The sequence below is a fragment of the Nilaparvata lugens genome, chromosome 2, assembly GCF_014356525.2.
Source record: "Nilaparvata lugens isolate BPH chromosome 2, ASM1435652v1, whole genome shotgun sequence".
Lineage (NCBI taxonomy): Eukaryota > Metazoa > Arthropoda > Insecta > Hemiptera > Delphacidae > Nilaparvata > Nilaparvata lugens.
Genome location: NC_052505.1, coordinates 32,984,696 through 33,002,039, shown reverse-complemented (window position 1 = coordinate 33,002,039; position 17,344 = coordinate 32,984,696). Strand labels below are relative to the sequence as shown.

At 33.9% G+C, this 17,344-nt stretch overlaps 1 protein-coding gene across 2 annotated transcripts in view; it reads left to right on the top strand.

Moving 5' to 3' along the window:
* The window catches only part of LOC111057234 (transportin-1), a 49,584-nt gene that overhangs the window by 11,985 nt on the left and 20,255 nt on the right, over nucleotides 1-17,344 (top strand). Inside the window, exons 2-11 of one of the 2 annotated variants that reach the window (XM_022344668.2) lie at nucleotides 972-1,228; nucleotides 2,540-2,673; nucleotides 3,007-3,166; nucleotides 4,264-4,488; nucleotides 5,344-5,518; nucleotides 6,899-7,051; nucleotides 7,707-7,879; nucleotides 8,975-9,124; nucleotides 9,987-10,148; nucleotides 13,793-13,900. In XM_022344668.2, the coding sequence (XP_022200360.2) occupies nucleotides 1,196-1,228; nucleotides 2,540-2,673; nucleotides 3,007-3,166; nucleotides 4,264-4,488; nucleotides 5,344-5,518; nucleotides 6,899-7,051; nucleotides 7,707-7,879; nucleotides 8,975-9,124; nucleotides 9,987-10,148; nucleotides 13,793-13,900 (1,473 nt within the window). In that variant the 5' untranslated portion in view covers nucleotides 972-1,195. The remainder of the gene's footprint in view (nucleotides 1-971; nucleotides 1,229-2,539; nucleotides 2,674-3,006; nucleotides 3,167-4,263; nucleotides 4,489-5,343; nucleotides 5,519-6,898; nucleotides 7,052-7,706; nucleotides 7,880-8,974; nucleotides 9,125-9,986; nucleotides 10,149-13,792; nucleotides 13,901-17,344) is intronic. The other variant, XM_039421049.1, reaches the window with a different exon arrangement.

Sequence of the window (17,344 nt, the reverse complement as noted above, 5' to 3'; positions counted from 1 at the left end):
TATTCCTGTATTATTTCATTTTTTTTATTACGGTACTGAATTTTTAACTGAAAAATACTTTCATTAGGTTTACTACTTTTTGATTACAAAAAAACCTAAAGCAAAACGTGCAGTAAAAGAATCACAATTAAATATTGCATAATACTTGAAAATGGCTATTGATACGGTACCAGCACTTGTTTTTGCTTTATCAATAATGGTTGATTTGGCAATGTCACATGCGCCGGTAACAAAATTTCGCTTCTGGATAATAATAAACTCAAACATATCTATAACATTTGAATATGAGGTTTCAATAAATTAATCTTTGAAAATATCTTGAAAGAAGAATTAATTTTATAAACTGGCGTTTTCAGGTCGTAGTCTCATGTCTTAGTGCCGGTTTCCGAGCTCGGGATTTAGCTAAGTTCTAGAAAACCTGGAGTCAGAAAATTGACTTTCCGGAACGGGGAGTAGTCGCAGTTTTTATGATAATCTTTATTTTCTCATTTCTATTATTGGAAACGTTTTCTCTTGACGAAATGAAACATTCCTAAATAATTGATAGCTGAAACTTTACTCAGGCCTATTTTCTCTTTATTTTATTTTGTGTTCAATTTTCTAGTTTTTCAAAATCTAATTTAAACATGGACTGCGACTATACCCGGTTTCGGAAAGCCAATTCTCTGACTCGGAAACTGGACCTTAGTTTATAACTGAACTAATGTTTAGCTTGAAGTATTTGATTTTATTCTTTTTGACAAATTTTTGCAACAATTTCTATTTCCTGAAGTATTTTTGGGATGAATTATAAAATTAAATTGAAACGTTTCAAGAAATTGTCAGTGCCTTTGGAGGATATCATGCTTGATTTCATTGTTCAGTAGATTTGATTGAACAAACATGACCATAGTATTTTTTGCTTAATTAAAAAAGTAGTTGTTTATTATGAAGTGGAAAAATTACTAATTGATTTGTAACATGATTTTTAGATGAACCAACAAGATCATTGAGTGGATTGATTCTGAAGAACAACGTGAGAGGACATTACGACAAGTTTGTGCCCGAGGTAGCCGAGTTCATAAAGCAGGAATGCCTGTCGTCGGTGGGCGACCAGTCGCCGCTGATCCGAGCCACGGTCGGCATCCTCATCACGACCATCGCCTCCAAGGGCGACCTCATCACTTGGCCGGAGCTGCTGCCCGCTCTCTGCAACATGCTCGACTCGCACGACTACAATGTCTGTGAGGTATGTTGTTTAAGTAGGCCTACAATTTGAGCCACTCCACTCCGGTGCTAAAATCTGAGAATGTGAAAATATAATGAATATCCTATTTTGACCGGTGCGAATTGTGTGCGGGACGTGGTATGGCAACAATTAACCGTTATTATACTGTTAAAATTGACAGTCCTGCGTCCGCTCACGATTCGCTCAGCTGTACGCAAGTCGAAATTATGACGAGCTTATATATTGTAGCAGAATAAATAATCTTGAAAAAATAGCGTTAGAAGCTTAAAAAATTGAGTTGCACCACAGAGAAAAGATATCTCACAAAATTATCCCATGGCATAGGTTGTTTATTATTATTTTATTGATTCAATGATACAAAATTAGTATCATTTGAAATAATTTGGGGAGGATCAACAGACACAGTCCAAAACTGTTCCTCCCCCGAATTTCGATTCATTAAAATAGTCCAGAAAAAAGGCTATGTTTTTTAACTTGATAAAATGTCTAATTTTCTCACCAAACACTTGTAACAATTAATTTTGAATTTAGAAAGATTACTATCCGAATTGATAACAAAAGTCCTTCTACTCAGCAATCAAAACTGTAAAATAAATATTAATTTGAAATATTTTGTACCGAAAATTGAAACTTTGCATGTTCCAAATTTGTTAATTCAAGCCAATTACTGTCCATTTTCATTGTCTTAGTCGGGTGAGTGTGAGAACGTTGCAGTATGACAGCTTACGAGCTTCACGAAAGAACGTACACTAGGAATTTATCGGTTTGAGTTGACATTAAAAATTATGATTTTATTACATAAACGCCCCATATCATGGAATATCTTCTTATGCTATTCCCTCTCTATGGTTTCATTATCAATGACGACTTGAAATCTTCATTTTATGAGAAAATCATTCATTTCGAAGTATTCATTCACTGGCTGAAGTATCTATACGGGCCGAATAAACGTGCCTGAATTTCGATCTTAGCAGAAGCCCTGCTATCGTTCTTGCTTGTTATGGTTCATACTATAACTTTCAGCTGAATTTTGGCGCTAAAAGACCGGTTGCAAAGCTGACACCGAGCAATGTGCTAATTCAGCGGCTGAATTTTGGTGTGACTGTACTGGCATAATGTGGGTCCACAGCAGATTGTCGATCGTCGAGTGAAAGTGACTCCGGGCATTTTTAAAAATTGATGACAATTCAATTGAATATCAATGAATTAGTACATAAAAAATTGAGTTATTTCTACTTGGAAAAAGTACTTTAGCATTTTCTAGTCCTCTAGCAAGAGCCTTCACTACAATATTATTGTTTTTGTCTCTAGGGTGCATTTGGAGCTCTGCAGAAAATTTGTGAAGATTCCACCGAATACTTGGACAGCGATGCCCTGAATAGGCCTTTGAATGTCCTGATTCCAAAGTTTTTGCAGTTCTTCCGTCATTCTAGTGCCAAGATAAGGTGAGTTTAACTATTCATACAGAAAAGTTGATTTTAAATATTAATCAATTTGTAGAACGAGCTTCGGTTTTTACTTTGGAAAACTTGTTCCTAGGTTCATTCTAACTGATTTAAAATGTGCTCATGAAGCTTCTTACTCGATGAAAATTTATATTCAACTAGTTTCATTAATAATTTGCTATGTATTGAGAATGAGATAGTCAAGTTTTAGATTCTTTTAATCTTGACCCTTTCATTTGTAATGTTTATTTCCTGATTAATTTATACTGTCTCTGATATTTGTCTAATCCATAATTTTTCAAATGTATTAAACTAATATGTTGAATGTTTCAGATCTCATGCTGTGGCTTGTGTGAACCAGTTTATAATGAATAGAGCGCAGGCGCTGATGGTGAACATCGATGGCTTCATTGAGAATCTGTTCCACCTGGCTACTGATGAGGATGCTGACGTTCGCAAGAATGTGTGCCGCGCTCTTGTCATGCTCCTTGAGGTATATAATGATAGTATGACTGTAGTTTATTCATAAAGACTAGTAAATGATTGAATTGATAAAAACTCATTGGAATGAATTAAGCCTATGAAAAACATTGTTCAAGTTGATTTATAGCTGACGATAACTTGTGTGATTGATGGGTTGTGTAATTGATGTGACATTGTGTGTGAATGGTATTATTGATTCTTTACTTGTGTACAAGTAAGACCGTTGTAAAGCTGTCTGAGTAACCTAAATGAGGACAGCTTTGCTGCGCAGAATATTTTTTACGTACTTTTGTCAGCTCCTTCCGCTCATCCGACTCATTTCATGGTGGGAGGGCTCATTAAATTACGTTTAATCATGAGAACAGACTCGTATCCACAGGGGAAATAGGATCCAAATTTGGAATTTGCTCCACATCTGACAAATAATTAACTACTTTAAATGATCAAGATGAGATGTACAGTTTTAAATAAAATCTTGGGAACTCTATAAGACAGTTTATTTATAAATATTTCATTCAATTTAACCAATAAAAAACTTGAAATTATCCTGTTATTTTCAAATTTTAAACCCCAATGGAGTGTCATTCATAAGTGCGATATCTCAAATGTGCGAGTTTTTCGTTATTTGTGTTTATTAAGCTGCTTACACATATACGCGCTTCCAACCCCACCGAGCACGTTCCGCCCTCGTTCCTCCATCGTACCGCAGTCGCTCCGCCCCCGCTCTGCAGTCGCACCCATCATGAACGTTACGGAAGATGTTGATCTTCTCGCGTTACCCGGTCGACCATCATTCGCTCTGCTGGAGTGACGTTCGGTTGCGGAGCAGAGCGAAAGTCTGTACGCACCTTTATGTGAAATGATTAACACATTTCAAATAATATCAACATATTCCCATTTAAAGGCCACCTCCCTAACCTCTCCTTTTACCTTTAAAACAGAATTTAACAGAACCTTTTAGGTTATGTTCATACACTAGACAAATTGAAATTTGCAGTACTGAGATACTCCACCAAAAAAATACGATTTTTTGTCTCAAGAATTTATTCCTATAAAAATAATCTTGTTGAAAAAATATACAAACTAAGATGAATGTTTGTTGGACAGGTTCGAATGGACAGACTACTGCCGCACATGCACGACATCATAGAGTACATGCTGCAGCGCACCCAGGACAACGACGAGGGCGTGGCGCTGGAGGCGTGCGAATTCTGGCTGTCACTGGCCGAGCAGCCCATCTGCAAGGAAGTGCTCACTCAGCATCTCAACCGACTCGTGCCCGTCCTTGTCAAGGGCATGAAGTACTCCGAAATCGATATCATACTCTTGAAGGTAGCACTCACCATTCCATACTAGCATTTTTGTATCTATTGTGAAATGCACGTTATAAAGTCAGTGGAAAAGATAGAACTATAAATTTTCTTTTACCACCGCTTTCTATATAGTGGATACAGAGGTTTTGTCACACGACGTTGGTAGTACTCAATCGGTACACACGCCAGTGAGAGTTAAAATAGTGTGATTTTTAAATAGAATGTTTAATGCTCACTCAATATGTTATTGCGAATTTAAACTTAACAAACTTTATTACTTTTCATTGGAAGTTATCATTTGAAATAATTGAAGAATGATTTTTGAAGCTGAGCTAAGATGATATTTTTGTCTAAAAATATACAAAAGTCTAATTTTGTAATAAAATTCAAATTCAAAAAGTATTCGACTTTAGTTAAATGCTTCCATAAAAAATGAGTTCTGATGTGCTGAAATACAATTATGAAATAAATAATTTATTCCGATACATTTTATTTGTGGATTAATATCGAATCTCTCTGATGACTCAACAAATCATTGAAATGAAATGAATATTATCCAGTACCCTTTTTATATTTTATTTAATAATGCATATGAAAATTGCTCTGAGTCCGAAACATTTTAAGTCTAATATAAAGGGGTAGGTACTGGAAGAATTTTATTTGATTTCAATAATAGTAGTAGCCCTAAAATGTTAAAGTGAATAATCTCAATGAATCATGTTCTGAATGGGTGTTTACGGGAGAAAGTAACAGCTCTCTTGAAAAGACGAATGGATTTCATTGACAATTATATTAAATTGGCGTTGTGAGCAGCAATAGAAGTGAGAAAGCTGTATTTGTTTTAGATAGTGATTATTGTTGTTGTTGATTTAAGGGAGACGTTGAAGAGGATGAGATGGTGCCGGACAAGGACGAGGACATCAAGCCGCGCTTCCACAAGTCGCGCACGCACACCGTGCGGCACTCGGACGGCACTGAGAACGGCGAGGAGGAGGGCGACGATGATGACGACATCGGCGAAGATGGATCCCTGTCTGACTGGAATCTCAGTAAGAACTCATTCATTTACACTCCAAATCTATCTTTATTGCCTTTCCAAACCACATGTAAGGTCTAACATTTTTTTGGCTCACTTTAACCATGGTTAAATTTAATTGATGCATTTGCAACCGGGTCTTGGTGTTTGACAAGAGTTACCGTAGTTCAATTTTAAAATAACGTGATAATATAAAGTTTTTAATTGTTACATTCTGAGTGTAATTAAGAGCTCTTAAGCAATCTGAGAAAATCTCAAACAATAATTCAACAAGAAACATGAAATACACAATACCAACAGGAATGAAGAAGAAGGAATATAATGATATAAACAAAAATCCACTGGAGGGAAGAAAAGTTACTGATACAAATGAAGTTGAGTTTAGAGGGAATTCTAGAATCAAGCAATCTGCATCCACTGAAAATATATTTGAAGCAAAATGTTTTTAGCACAACACATAGATGTGCATCTCAATCAGCTACGGAGACAGTTGATGTAAAGTTCTGTACAATACCAAACAAAGCTTTTCAATATTACATGAAAAAGCATTCCAGAAGAGAAAGTAAATGACCATAAAGTTTACAGAACTATTATGCTCAGCAATGAAACCCCCCCCCCAATCGATTCTCTCTCTATCTAATCTTTCAAAAGTGCAAGAAACATTTGAAAAATCTATTAAAAATGCAGCACTAAAATCAATATCCAGTGTTTTAAATGACTTAATTTTTCGGGTACTGCTTCAAAAATTTGTTGACTTATAAACAAGCTTTTAACATTAAAATGTTTTGGAATAATTTTTTTCTAATAAAATTGATTATTCATATTAATTCGTTAACAATTAAATTAATTAATTAAACAATTAAATTAACAAAATTAATGGTAGAAGAAAGATTGAACAATTCTTTAATTCAAAGATTGAACAATTTATACCGTATTTATGATTATAATTTTACTGGGACCAAAAATATTTCTATTTCAAGGTGCTGAGGAATCATAACCTCTTTTGGACTAATTTTCAATCGAAATGCGGGAATGGATTAGTAAGGGCTATAAGCCTGTTTTTCAGTTACAATCATTTTATAATAACTGTGTTTTTGCTCTGTTGAATAAATAAATGAATAATACTTATTGTGAATTATTTCATTATCATTATACAGCCAATCTTTGTGCATGAACTATAAACTTAATTGTCGAATGGTCAATTATTATAATATTGATTATTAAACTGTATCTACTTATGTAATAGTCTCTGTATCATTTAAATTCCATGTTGAATCTGACAATCGTTTTTTACGTTACTCCACAAACCATGAAAAAATGCAAATTATAATGTTGAATTTGTAAAACATTTTTGAAAATCAATGTAGTTAACTTTTATAAAAATGTCTTACAGGAAAATGCAGTGCAGCTGCCCTGGACTGCTTAGCTAATGTGTTCAGAGACGAATTGCTTCCCGTACTTGTGCCCATTCTCAAAGAGATGCTTTTCCATCAAGAATGGGACATCAAGGAATCTGGAATCCTTGCATTGGGAGCCATTGCTGAAGGTAAATTGATTCAGTTGATGAATCAAATAGTTCAGTTCGTTGTGAACTCCAAACAGTACAATACAAGTTTGTAATGCAGTTTAATTAATATAGTTTATAATGCTTAATGTTTTTGCAGAATCGTCTCTTATATCAATTTCTACTTTTCAAGAAGCCTATTATTTTGGAAGTTTTGATACTACAAAGCTATAAAATCATTTAGAAGCTAGTTTTCATAGAATGTGTGAAAGTCTGCTTCGATTTTCCCCTACAAATTTTATTATATTGATTAGCTACTGGAAAATTAAAATTTAGTCCTTTAAATTTTCATTTTTTCTCCTTTGATAAATGTAATCATGTTCATTTACATTCTCATTCTTTGCTCAGTTTATTATCATTAATGTTTTAACGATAATTTCAGTTTACTATCATTAATGTTTTAACGATAATTTTTCAATTTATTATAAATCTGGCTTCAATTATTTACTAGCGTTAGCCTATAGGCATATTTCAGTTAGGTACGTATCAAATTAAAACTTACATATTAATCACCAACATTTTCCAATAGTCTTAAAATACTCAAGTACTTGAATCTCGTAAATAACATATCTTATCTTAATCTGTTAAATTCTTGAAGTAGCCTACTAGATGATGGAATGATTGTTTTGTTTTGCAGGTTGTATGCAAGGAATGATTCCACACCTGAGTGAACTGATTCCGTACTTGATTGGGTGTCTCTCTGATAAGAAGGCGCTGGTGCGAGCGATCACCTGCTGGACCCTTTCGCGCTACTCCCACTGGGTTGTTAGTCAGCCGCATGACAACTACCTCAAACCTTTGATGACCGAGGTAAGTTGACTAAGTCATTGAAAACGCGCTGTATGAAGTAGACTTATAAGTAAATAGGCAGTCAATTGATAAGTATCATAATAATGAAATTAATATGGGTATGGTTAGATAAGAAAGAATAACGCTGAAAAGAAAATACAAGAAAAATTGCAGTGGTACGGACATGTGGAGAGAAAGGAGGAAGATTATGTGGGAAAAAATATCGACCACTTGAGGTACTTACAGACTTAGACTCTGCTCCGCAAACGAACGTTACACTAGCAGATCGCTAGATTTTCGCTGGTGGAGCAACAGCAGAACGCGAACAGAGCGCGTAACAGAGCTTGAGCTTGGCAAGTTCCTAGGGCGAACTAACTAATAGTTGAAGTTTTTGTTGAATCAGTTACGATCTCTGTGTTAGCATATAAAATAATCAAAATTAATTATTAAATAATCAAAATGAAATAATATAAAATTATATAAACATCATTAATAATTAGGTAGCCTATCATTATATTAGAATTTAGAAGAAAAAACCGAACTACCAACCAAGCCTTCCACCTTTTTAATTAAAACATTTTTTAAACCTTTTTCAAGACAGACATAGGCCTAACCTTTTTTGTAATAAAACATCAACATAAATGCAATAAACATAATATTTATTATCAATTTATTATATAAACATAATGTATTATTAGGCTACCCAGCAATCCCCTGGTCAGAATATTTTATATTTTATTTAGTTTTATCACCCGATCAACTGGATTGAACGTTTCAAAATTTTGAGGTCAAGTTGTAGCGAAGTCAACAATACGACAAGCGCGCGATCATCTTGGGAACCTCTAGCGAACCCATGCATAACATCTCGCGTAACGTTCATGATCGGAGCGTGTTCGTAGCGCGTATATCTGTATGCACCTTAACAGAGCGTGAGCTTGGCAAGTTGCTAACTTGCTTAGTTGGTTAATTAAGAACTAACCAATAGTTGCGCATGTGAAGATTTACTTCGGCAGCAAATAAACTAATGTAGTATGTGAAGTAACGATCGATCGTGTTTCATGGCAAATAAATATTTAAATTGATGTTCTAATACCGAATAAATTATTTGTATCGCAGCTGCTGAAGAGAGTTCTCGACCCGAATAAGAGAGTGCAGGAGGCAGCTTGCTCTGCCTTCGCCACCCTCGAAGAAGAAGCTTGCACCGAGCTAGTTCCTTACCTTGGATTCATCCTCGAAACACTAGTCTTTGCTTTCAGCAAGTATCAGGTATGTTATACATCTTCCAACTGGGGGCCCTGTTGCATTATAAAATAGGATAGAATGACTTTTTATATGTTGACGTGGAGAAGTTTGGACAGTAATGTCCACTCTACCATTTAACCACGAATAGAAAATATTAAACCATTAGCTTGTATTTTATCATGCAACAGGGCCCAGAAGTCTTGAAAATTTATTTTTTGGTTCAAACTAAATTCATAAGATATGGATTAGAGGTACCTATTGTTTGTCCACGTCGAATTTAACAGTTGATGCTAAATGCTACATTTTTGTATTTCCTTGAATTGTGTGGATTGTACATTGCTTTGTACATTGTTTCATTAATTATTATTGTAAATTGGTCCATTTACAGTACTTTATTGTACATAGTTTCATTCATTGTACTAATAGTTTCATTATGTTTGTAAGATATTTCCGACAGCAGATATTTTTAATTCAATAAAATTTGGACGAAAGTTGAGCTTGAACTTCTTACAGAAGAAACATAACCTATTTTTTGGACATGTAATCAAAATTTGGGAATGGAATAGTTGTGGGCCAAGCCTGTTGTTCCTTCCCAATCATATTTATATGATTTGTTATTGTATCCACGTATAAATGAATAAATATATCGTTATCAATACAATTTTCTCAACAAATCATAAACCGATGTAAGTTTTTTATTGAGCTGCTATTTTCTGAAGTGTTGAGTGAAACAAAATCATGTGAGAATACGACTTTGTCATGAATTGTAAACATTTTAGCTTTCTTTGTGGAGTTACAACATTATATAAATATATATTGTGATCATTGTAATATTTTTTATCGTTTTGAAGCCTCGTCATCGACTTATTAAATTTGTTCGTTGCAGCATAAAAACTTGCTGATTTTGTACGATGCAATCGGCACATTGGCCGACTCTGTTGGTCATCATCTCAACAAGCCCGACTACATCAATCTGCTAATGCCACCTCTCATCCAGAAATGGAATATACTCAAGGATGAGGATAAGGACCTTTTTCCTTTGCTCGAGGTAATTTCAAATTTATTTTCATTTCGATATTTTATTTAGTGTCTTGGCACAGTTTAACTGATACATTTGTAATCTCATTGCAATGAGGTTTCTATACCGATGGATATGATACTGATTGATTAATCGATGTCGCTGCCACGATACAAATGTTAATATTATTTTACATTAATGTTGATTCTAAATTAATGTTATTTAATTCATCCAATTTTGCATAAACTCACTTGAATAGACTAGTTTGTGCAGGCAAGAAGTATACTCGGATACTCACAATGAGATACTAGTCTGCGAATTAGGTATTCTAGTATGTATGTAATGTAATATGTATGTATGTATGTAATTCTAGTATGTATTCAGTATTGTATCCCTCTGTATTAACCGATCACTAAGATTGACTATTTTCACCACTTGTTTCCTTTTTGATCAATTCTTATATTAGCTAAAAATTGCTTTATTTTGCCCAATGATGAAAAATCAAATCGCGTAGGGATGGGATTTGATAAGTTGAACTGATTCTCTCATCTTTCATTTTTTCAATTCCTCATTTCCTCTTTCTATCATCATGCCCTTTTTCTACTCATGTCTCATTTCCAACCTCTTTTATCAGTTCAACTTTGAAGGTTCAGTTGCCCAATGCGCGTAGATTATGAGAGCTGAGGGCTCAGTTTTTGAGAATTTGAAAAAGGGAATTTGAAAATTTAGAAATGTTTCTGTATAAGCGTTAGTTTTTGTAGATTTATAATTATATAATATATTTACTAGCCGTCAGGCTCGCTTCGCTCGCCATATCCGTCTATCCGTCTGGACCCCCGACTGGATCGTCCAAGAATGAGATCAGCAGGCTCGCTTCGCTCGCCTGCATTTTTCATTTGAGCGTTTTTATCATATGTTAGAACAATCCAGTCGGGGGTCCAGACTAAACGTCTGGCTAAACGGATATGGCGAGCGAAGCGAGCCTGACGGCTAGTAATATAATATTCCCAGGATTGAAGTAGCAGTGCCCAATCAATTTTTCCGCGATAAATGCATTTAAATCTTCAACTTGGTGCCAACCTAACAAAGTCAACTCAACTTAATGCCAACCTGACAAAATTATTAATTTAGTTGCCAGTTAACAACTGTTTCGAAGAGGTACTCTATCTAGATTATAGTTCTATAGTAACATATGATATGGAAATTTCAATTATAATTGAGAGATTGGGAGAAGAAGAATATACATGCTAAAAGACGAACTTTAAACCCTTAAAAACAACCCTTAGAGTTAAAATATTGCCAAAAGATTTCTTAGTGCGCCTCTAAAGGGCCAACTGAACATACCTACCAAATTTGAACGTTTTTGGTCCGGTAGATTTTTAGTTATGCGAGTGAGTGAGTGAGTGAGTGAGTCAGTCAGTCAGTCAGTCAGTCAGTGAGTGAGTGCTATTTCGATTTCGCTTTTATATATATAGACTATCGCTAGTATTTTGGTTAACTATTTTCACTAATAGATAATTGAAAGTCAATCGAAATTCAATGAATCCCGAGATAACAATGTTTTCTCTATGTAGCTTCTGACTGCTTTTTTACTGCAGGTGAATCAGATGACCCCAAATTACTAGATTTTCAAAAATAATGCAATCATAATTGGTACATGCTATTTTATCCCTACTATAATTAATTAGATACGTGTTTCGTAAACCTGTCTAATATTGCACTTGCGGCATTTTTTCATAATGTAATGTAAGCCTAAATTTTGAAACTTATTCAGTAGAACGACTGTTACTGATTAGTATTACTTATTTCAATTGATAATGATGCTCTGCATAATAGTATGTTATGTGAATCAAAACATGCTCAAATAAATTGTCATACGTTAGTAGTTGTTGACTTTACTAGGACAGTGTTTGGTCCGATATGAGAAGACTTATCAAACCACTGTTAACATAAATATTACGCATTATATAAAATTTAAATAGTGATCAACTATCAAAATAATGAGACCTAAATATGCACCAGATCTTGTTTCACGAGAGTTGTGCCATCTTCATCGTTGGGTCGGAAACATCTAAATTTTCCCTCTTAGTTTTACTTTTCATTAGCCCAATGATGAAAAATGTTTTTGCGAAGGGAAGGGATCTGAAGAGTTCAACTGATGTTTACCTTTTTGTTCTACTCACTATCAACCTTTATCCATTACTTCTTTCTGTTAACCTTTTATAAAAAATCCATTCTCTTAAAACATCAGATTGACTTGGATGGTTCAGTTTCCCAATGCGCCCTAGATTATGAGAGCTGAGGGCTTCATTCAAAGAAATAATAGAAAACTATAGTAATTAAAAATTCCTTTTCTGTACAATAAATGAATTTATTTTCTTGAATGAACTATAACAAAAAATGTGTATTTAACCGTTCTACACGAAAAAAAATTCATGGCTTATTCCGATGAACTTGTTATTCACTTTTTTTAATCAAGTGAAGTCTTTATTTGGTTAGTTTCAAAAGGAAGCTATAATATGCATTCAAGACAAACGAGGGATCAGTCCCTTATATTTAATGCCCCTATGTACGCCCCTATGTATGTAATATATGAATACTGTATTTTATTATCCAATATCAGTAGATACACTAGCATTGTATTAGGCTGTAGTTTTATGTCACAATGCTTTTACCAATAGGTCTTGTTTGTTAATTTGATATTTTGAAAGGCCCAATGATGAAAACTCGTATTGCGAAGGGAAGGGATCTGGATAGTTGGACTGATTCTCTCCTTTTTTCTCTTCCTCCATCAAGTTATAACCTTGAATTTCTCCCTTCAACTCTTATTACTTTCAAATTCTACTATCCTTTTGTATCAGTCCAACTTGAAAGGTTCAGTTGCTCAATGCGCCTAGATTATGAGAGCTGAGGGCTTGGTTTTTTAGAATTATAAAATTAAATGAAATTTAATTTATTTCAAAAAAACATTACAACCAAAGAAAAACAATAAGTCAACTTTCAGCATTTGCATGCATATTTATACAGTATGACAATAGTTGAATGTAGGTATATGGTTACTAAAAAGAAAGTAACAAAGCTGCCAGAAATTACTACCAGAAAATATTACTTTCAAGAATTTTCTTCTTTTTTTAGGGTTATGGTTCCATCAACTCTTGACTTGAGCGTGGTTAATGGGAAGGATAATGAGAGATGATGAATTATGTAGTGTAATGCTTTGAAGAAATATCAGATGACAATTTTTTCTGTCTGGTTTGACTAAGATGATAAATTTAAACTTGATAATCTAAGTTTGTGTGGAAGGTTATTCAAATTCTATGCAACAATAAATAATCTATTACAATTTTTTGAAATTTCAAAAAGATACATTTTCAACTAATCCGAACTGCCCGATGATGAAAAATCTTATTGCGAAGGGGAGGGGTCTGATGAGTTGGATTGATGTTTTCTTACTCGTTCTCTCTATTCCCTTTCTACCAGCAATCCTTTCATCTATTATCTATGTCCGTACTTCACCCTTGCCTTACATCAGTCCGACTCTGATGGTTCAGTTGCCCAATGCGCCTAGATTATGAGAGCTGAGGGCTTATGTTTGGAGAATGATTGGTGAAACTATTTCATTCAAGTGAAATGCAGAAATATTCTTTAAAAAAAAATGTTTGATTTTGTTGTAGTGTCTGTCAAGTGTGGCTACAGCGCTGCAGGTGGGATTTCTGCCATACTGTGAGCCAGTGTACAGGAGATGTGTGTCGTTGGTGGAGCAAACCCTCAACCAGCATATAGTAAGTGCATCATCGTAAGGCGAGAAAAGATGCTTACACGCCCAATACTTTTTCTATTCCTTAGTTTTCTGTGGAGGGAGTAGATCACTTAATATCAATATACCTTTATATCAATATACTTTTCTATAGGGAAATTCAAATTTGAGTTGAGGTACATCACGCATTTTAAACAAATCACGTTTATATTGAAGATATTGATGAGAAGGTGGTTAAACACTAGACAATTCGAAAAAATCAATGTTTATTTAATAAATTTTCCAATCGTTGAAAAATTTAACGCCGAATGTTGGTTGATAAAAGAGTAAATTTTACAAGTAGTGCCTCCAAATGATAGATATTAACACTAAGGCCCGGTTTCCGAGCTCGGGATTTAGTTGAGTCCTAGACTTTAAACAGCTGGAGTCAGAAAATTGGCTTTCCGAACCAGGGCGTAGTCGTAGTCATTGTGAAAGTCACATTTGAATTAAATTTCGAAAAACTAGAAAATTGAACACAAAATAAAGATAAAATATTGTAAAGTTTCAACTATTTTGAATTATTTAGGAATGTTTAATTCTGACAAGGAAAAACGTTTCCAATTAATAGAAATGAGAAAATAAAAACTGCTACTACTGTTATAAAAACTACGACTACGCCCCGTTTTGGAAAGCCAATTTTCTGTCTCCAGCTGTTTAAAGTCTAGACGTCTAGAGTTTAGTTATTGGACGACATGACTGAGTTTTTAAAAATTGAAACTTTATTAACACTACAATCACAGAAAATACCGAATTAAAGAATTTCGGGAGCCGAGTGCTCTCGTCAAGTGATTGAGTAGAACTAACTGAAAATAATTAATTGAGACATAAAGAAGACAATGCATAGTCAGCTATATTCTATAACAATAGGGTTGTAATACTACTACTATAGATATTTAACTCCTCCACCCCTAGACTGAAGCTGTCCTCAGCGATCAGAATTTTGGGTTTGGAGGCAAGAACAAATGTTGGGGCTTGCGAAGTTGCTGCTACATTTACATTTCTACAATTATTTTGTAAAGAAGTTACATATTTGATAAAGTTATATAATTTAAATGCAATTTAAATATACTAAGAATAACAATAAAACATATAATAAAAATCCAAATATAATAAGTTTCGTCTTTTGCAATGCTAAGTTCTTCTATTGCTAGTAGTGGTTCAATCGAAATATTTGCTTCATGAATAATATCAAATGAAAAGTTTGTTTTCAATTTATGAAATGGAACTTCAGATGGGATTGATATTATCACTTTCCCAATACTCATGTATTTTAGGATGTTCGAATAACTGTTCTGACTTATTAAGATACAATAATTGAGTTGATTTTCGATATAATGTAGTGTTCTTTTTCTCTGATAAAATAAAAGCTTTGTCAATTTTGTACAGTAGATATTGATTGATAATTGGAATTAATTTTACAAAAGAAGCAGAATCATTAATTACTAATTGTTTACAGTGTTCTAATTTCTTATCTTCTAACACTTCACTTATGCACTTATTTTTTATCACTGTCACATTTCTGCAGTAGTAGTCACACAAAAATTCACATTTACCAGATAAAATTTCGTCATATCTCAGGATAAGGGAATGATATTCATGAATAGTGGTAACTTCAGTGTTACGATAAACAGGATAGGATAATAATAAGAAGATTTCTTAAGTAGGTGATTTTAAAGGGAATTCAATGAAGTAGGATATATATTCTTTATATATTGAGCAGTGTACATTTGCTAATTGCCATAACACTTCTGGGTCTTCAGAAATCAATTTTACATTAGATTCAGAAATAATATTATTTATTTATTTATGGGATAATATACTAGAATGTAGAATATTTAATCTACAAAATTCCAAACTAGTATCTAAATGACTTATTTTATTAAAGAGCAAACTTAATGAGCTAAATAAAAGGGAAAATTGCTGGTTCAGCTGTACAGTCGTAGTTTCATTAGAGAGAGTTTTGAAATAATTAATAATTTTCAAATTATTCGCATGAATCTTTTTCACATCAGCATTAAAATCGTCAATGAGCCTTTTGTTCACTGAAAATTGATTCTCAATATTATGCTGTAAGCGGTATTCGTTTGACTGAACTTGAAATAATATTTTGTCGTATTTTTCTTTGTCGTTCGCATCCATGTTACCGGTTACCCATGAAATAGCTGAGCCAAGTCCATTGAAAAGTCCACGCTTATTTCTATTTTTGCTGATATTGATGTGATCTAGTTTTGTTTCTGTGTATTTTAAATGCATTGTTATGATGTCTAGACGGCCTTGATCGATATTGTGTTCACGCAAAGTGAATATTGTTCTTTTGATTGTATTTAATTGGATACGCAAAATGTTCACATTAATATTATGCATGTATGTGAAGGTTTCATTTATTACGAATGAGTCCTGAATGTTGATAGCTGAGTGATGGGTGATGTTTTACTTGTATGAGTGAATGTATATCTATGTGTCGGGTTTGCTGGTGTTAGCAACGCCACAGCATCAGAAGAACAAACATTGCTACCTCAAACACATAAATTAGTTGATTTGTTTTTCTTTCGAGCTCGCTTCACTCGATTCGGGTGAAGTTTGAAGGGTCTTTTCTGAATCGCTCTTGGATTAGTAGCTAATTGAGTTTCCTTATTGTAGTTCACTTTGAAAAAATTGAGTTTGTCCCTTTTATTAAACGTTGTCTTTATGAAGGGTTCGGGGTTCGTTAGGCATTTCAAAATCTTTTTCTCTAGTTTGATTTAAGCGATCAGTTCTATTTTGTTTTTCTTGTCCTACTTTATCTTTTACTAGTTTGTGAATAGTTTCAGTTTTTCTAGATAGGCGTTTGTTCTTTCTTCAGCAATATGGGCTTCCGTTATTTCATCAACATATGGATTTTTCGATACACCAAAAGACATTCCATAGGAGTTAGTTTCAAAGTTGAATTTATTGTGTTATTGAGTGCGATAATTGCAAGTTTCATATTGTCTTCGGGTTTGTTGTCTTTATTTTCCATTTGGATAGCATTAAGGAGTTCAATGAGTGTCGAGTGTGCTCGTTTCAATAAACCCTGGGAATCTGGATGTCCCGGTGTTATATAATAAGGTTCTATCTTATATAAACGCAAAAAATCTCGAAGTCCAGTATTGTCGAATTCACGACCATTATTCATTTGGATTGTCTTAGGGCATGGAAATAGAAAAAAGTAATCATTCAAAAAAGACTGTATTTCAAGTTGGTTCAAACTTGTTAGTGGATACGCCATTTTAATGTGGTATTTTTCCACATACTGGATTGAAAAATCAAATTCTTCTAGAAAGAGTTTCATACGAATTAATTTTGAATTCGGTTCTTTAATGCTGTGGAGCCATTGAAGAGGTTTGTGATCGTTTTCGATTATGATTTTCTACCATAGAGGTATGGTCGAAAATGCTTGCATGACCAG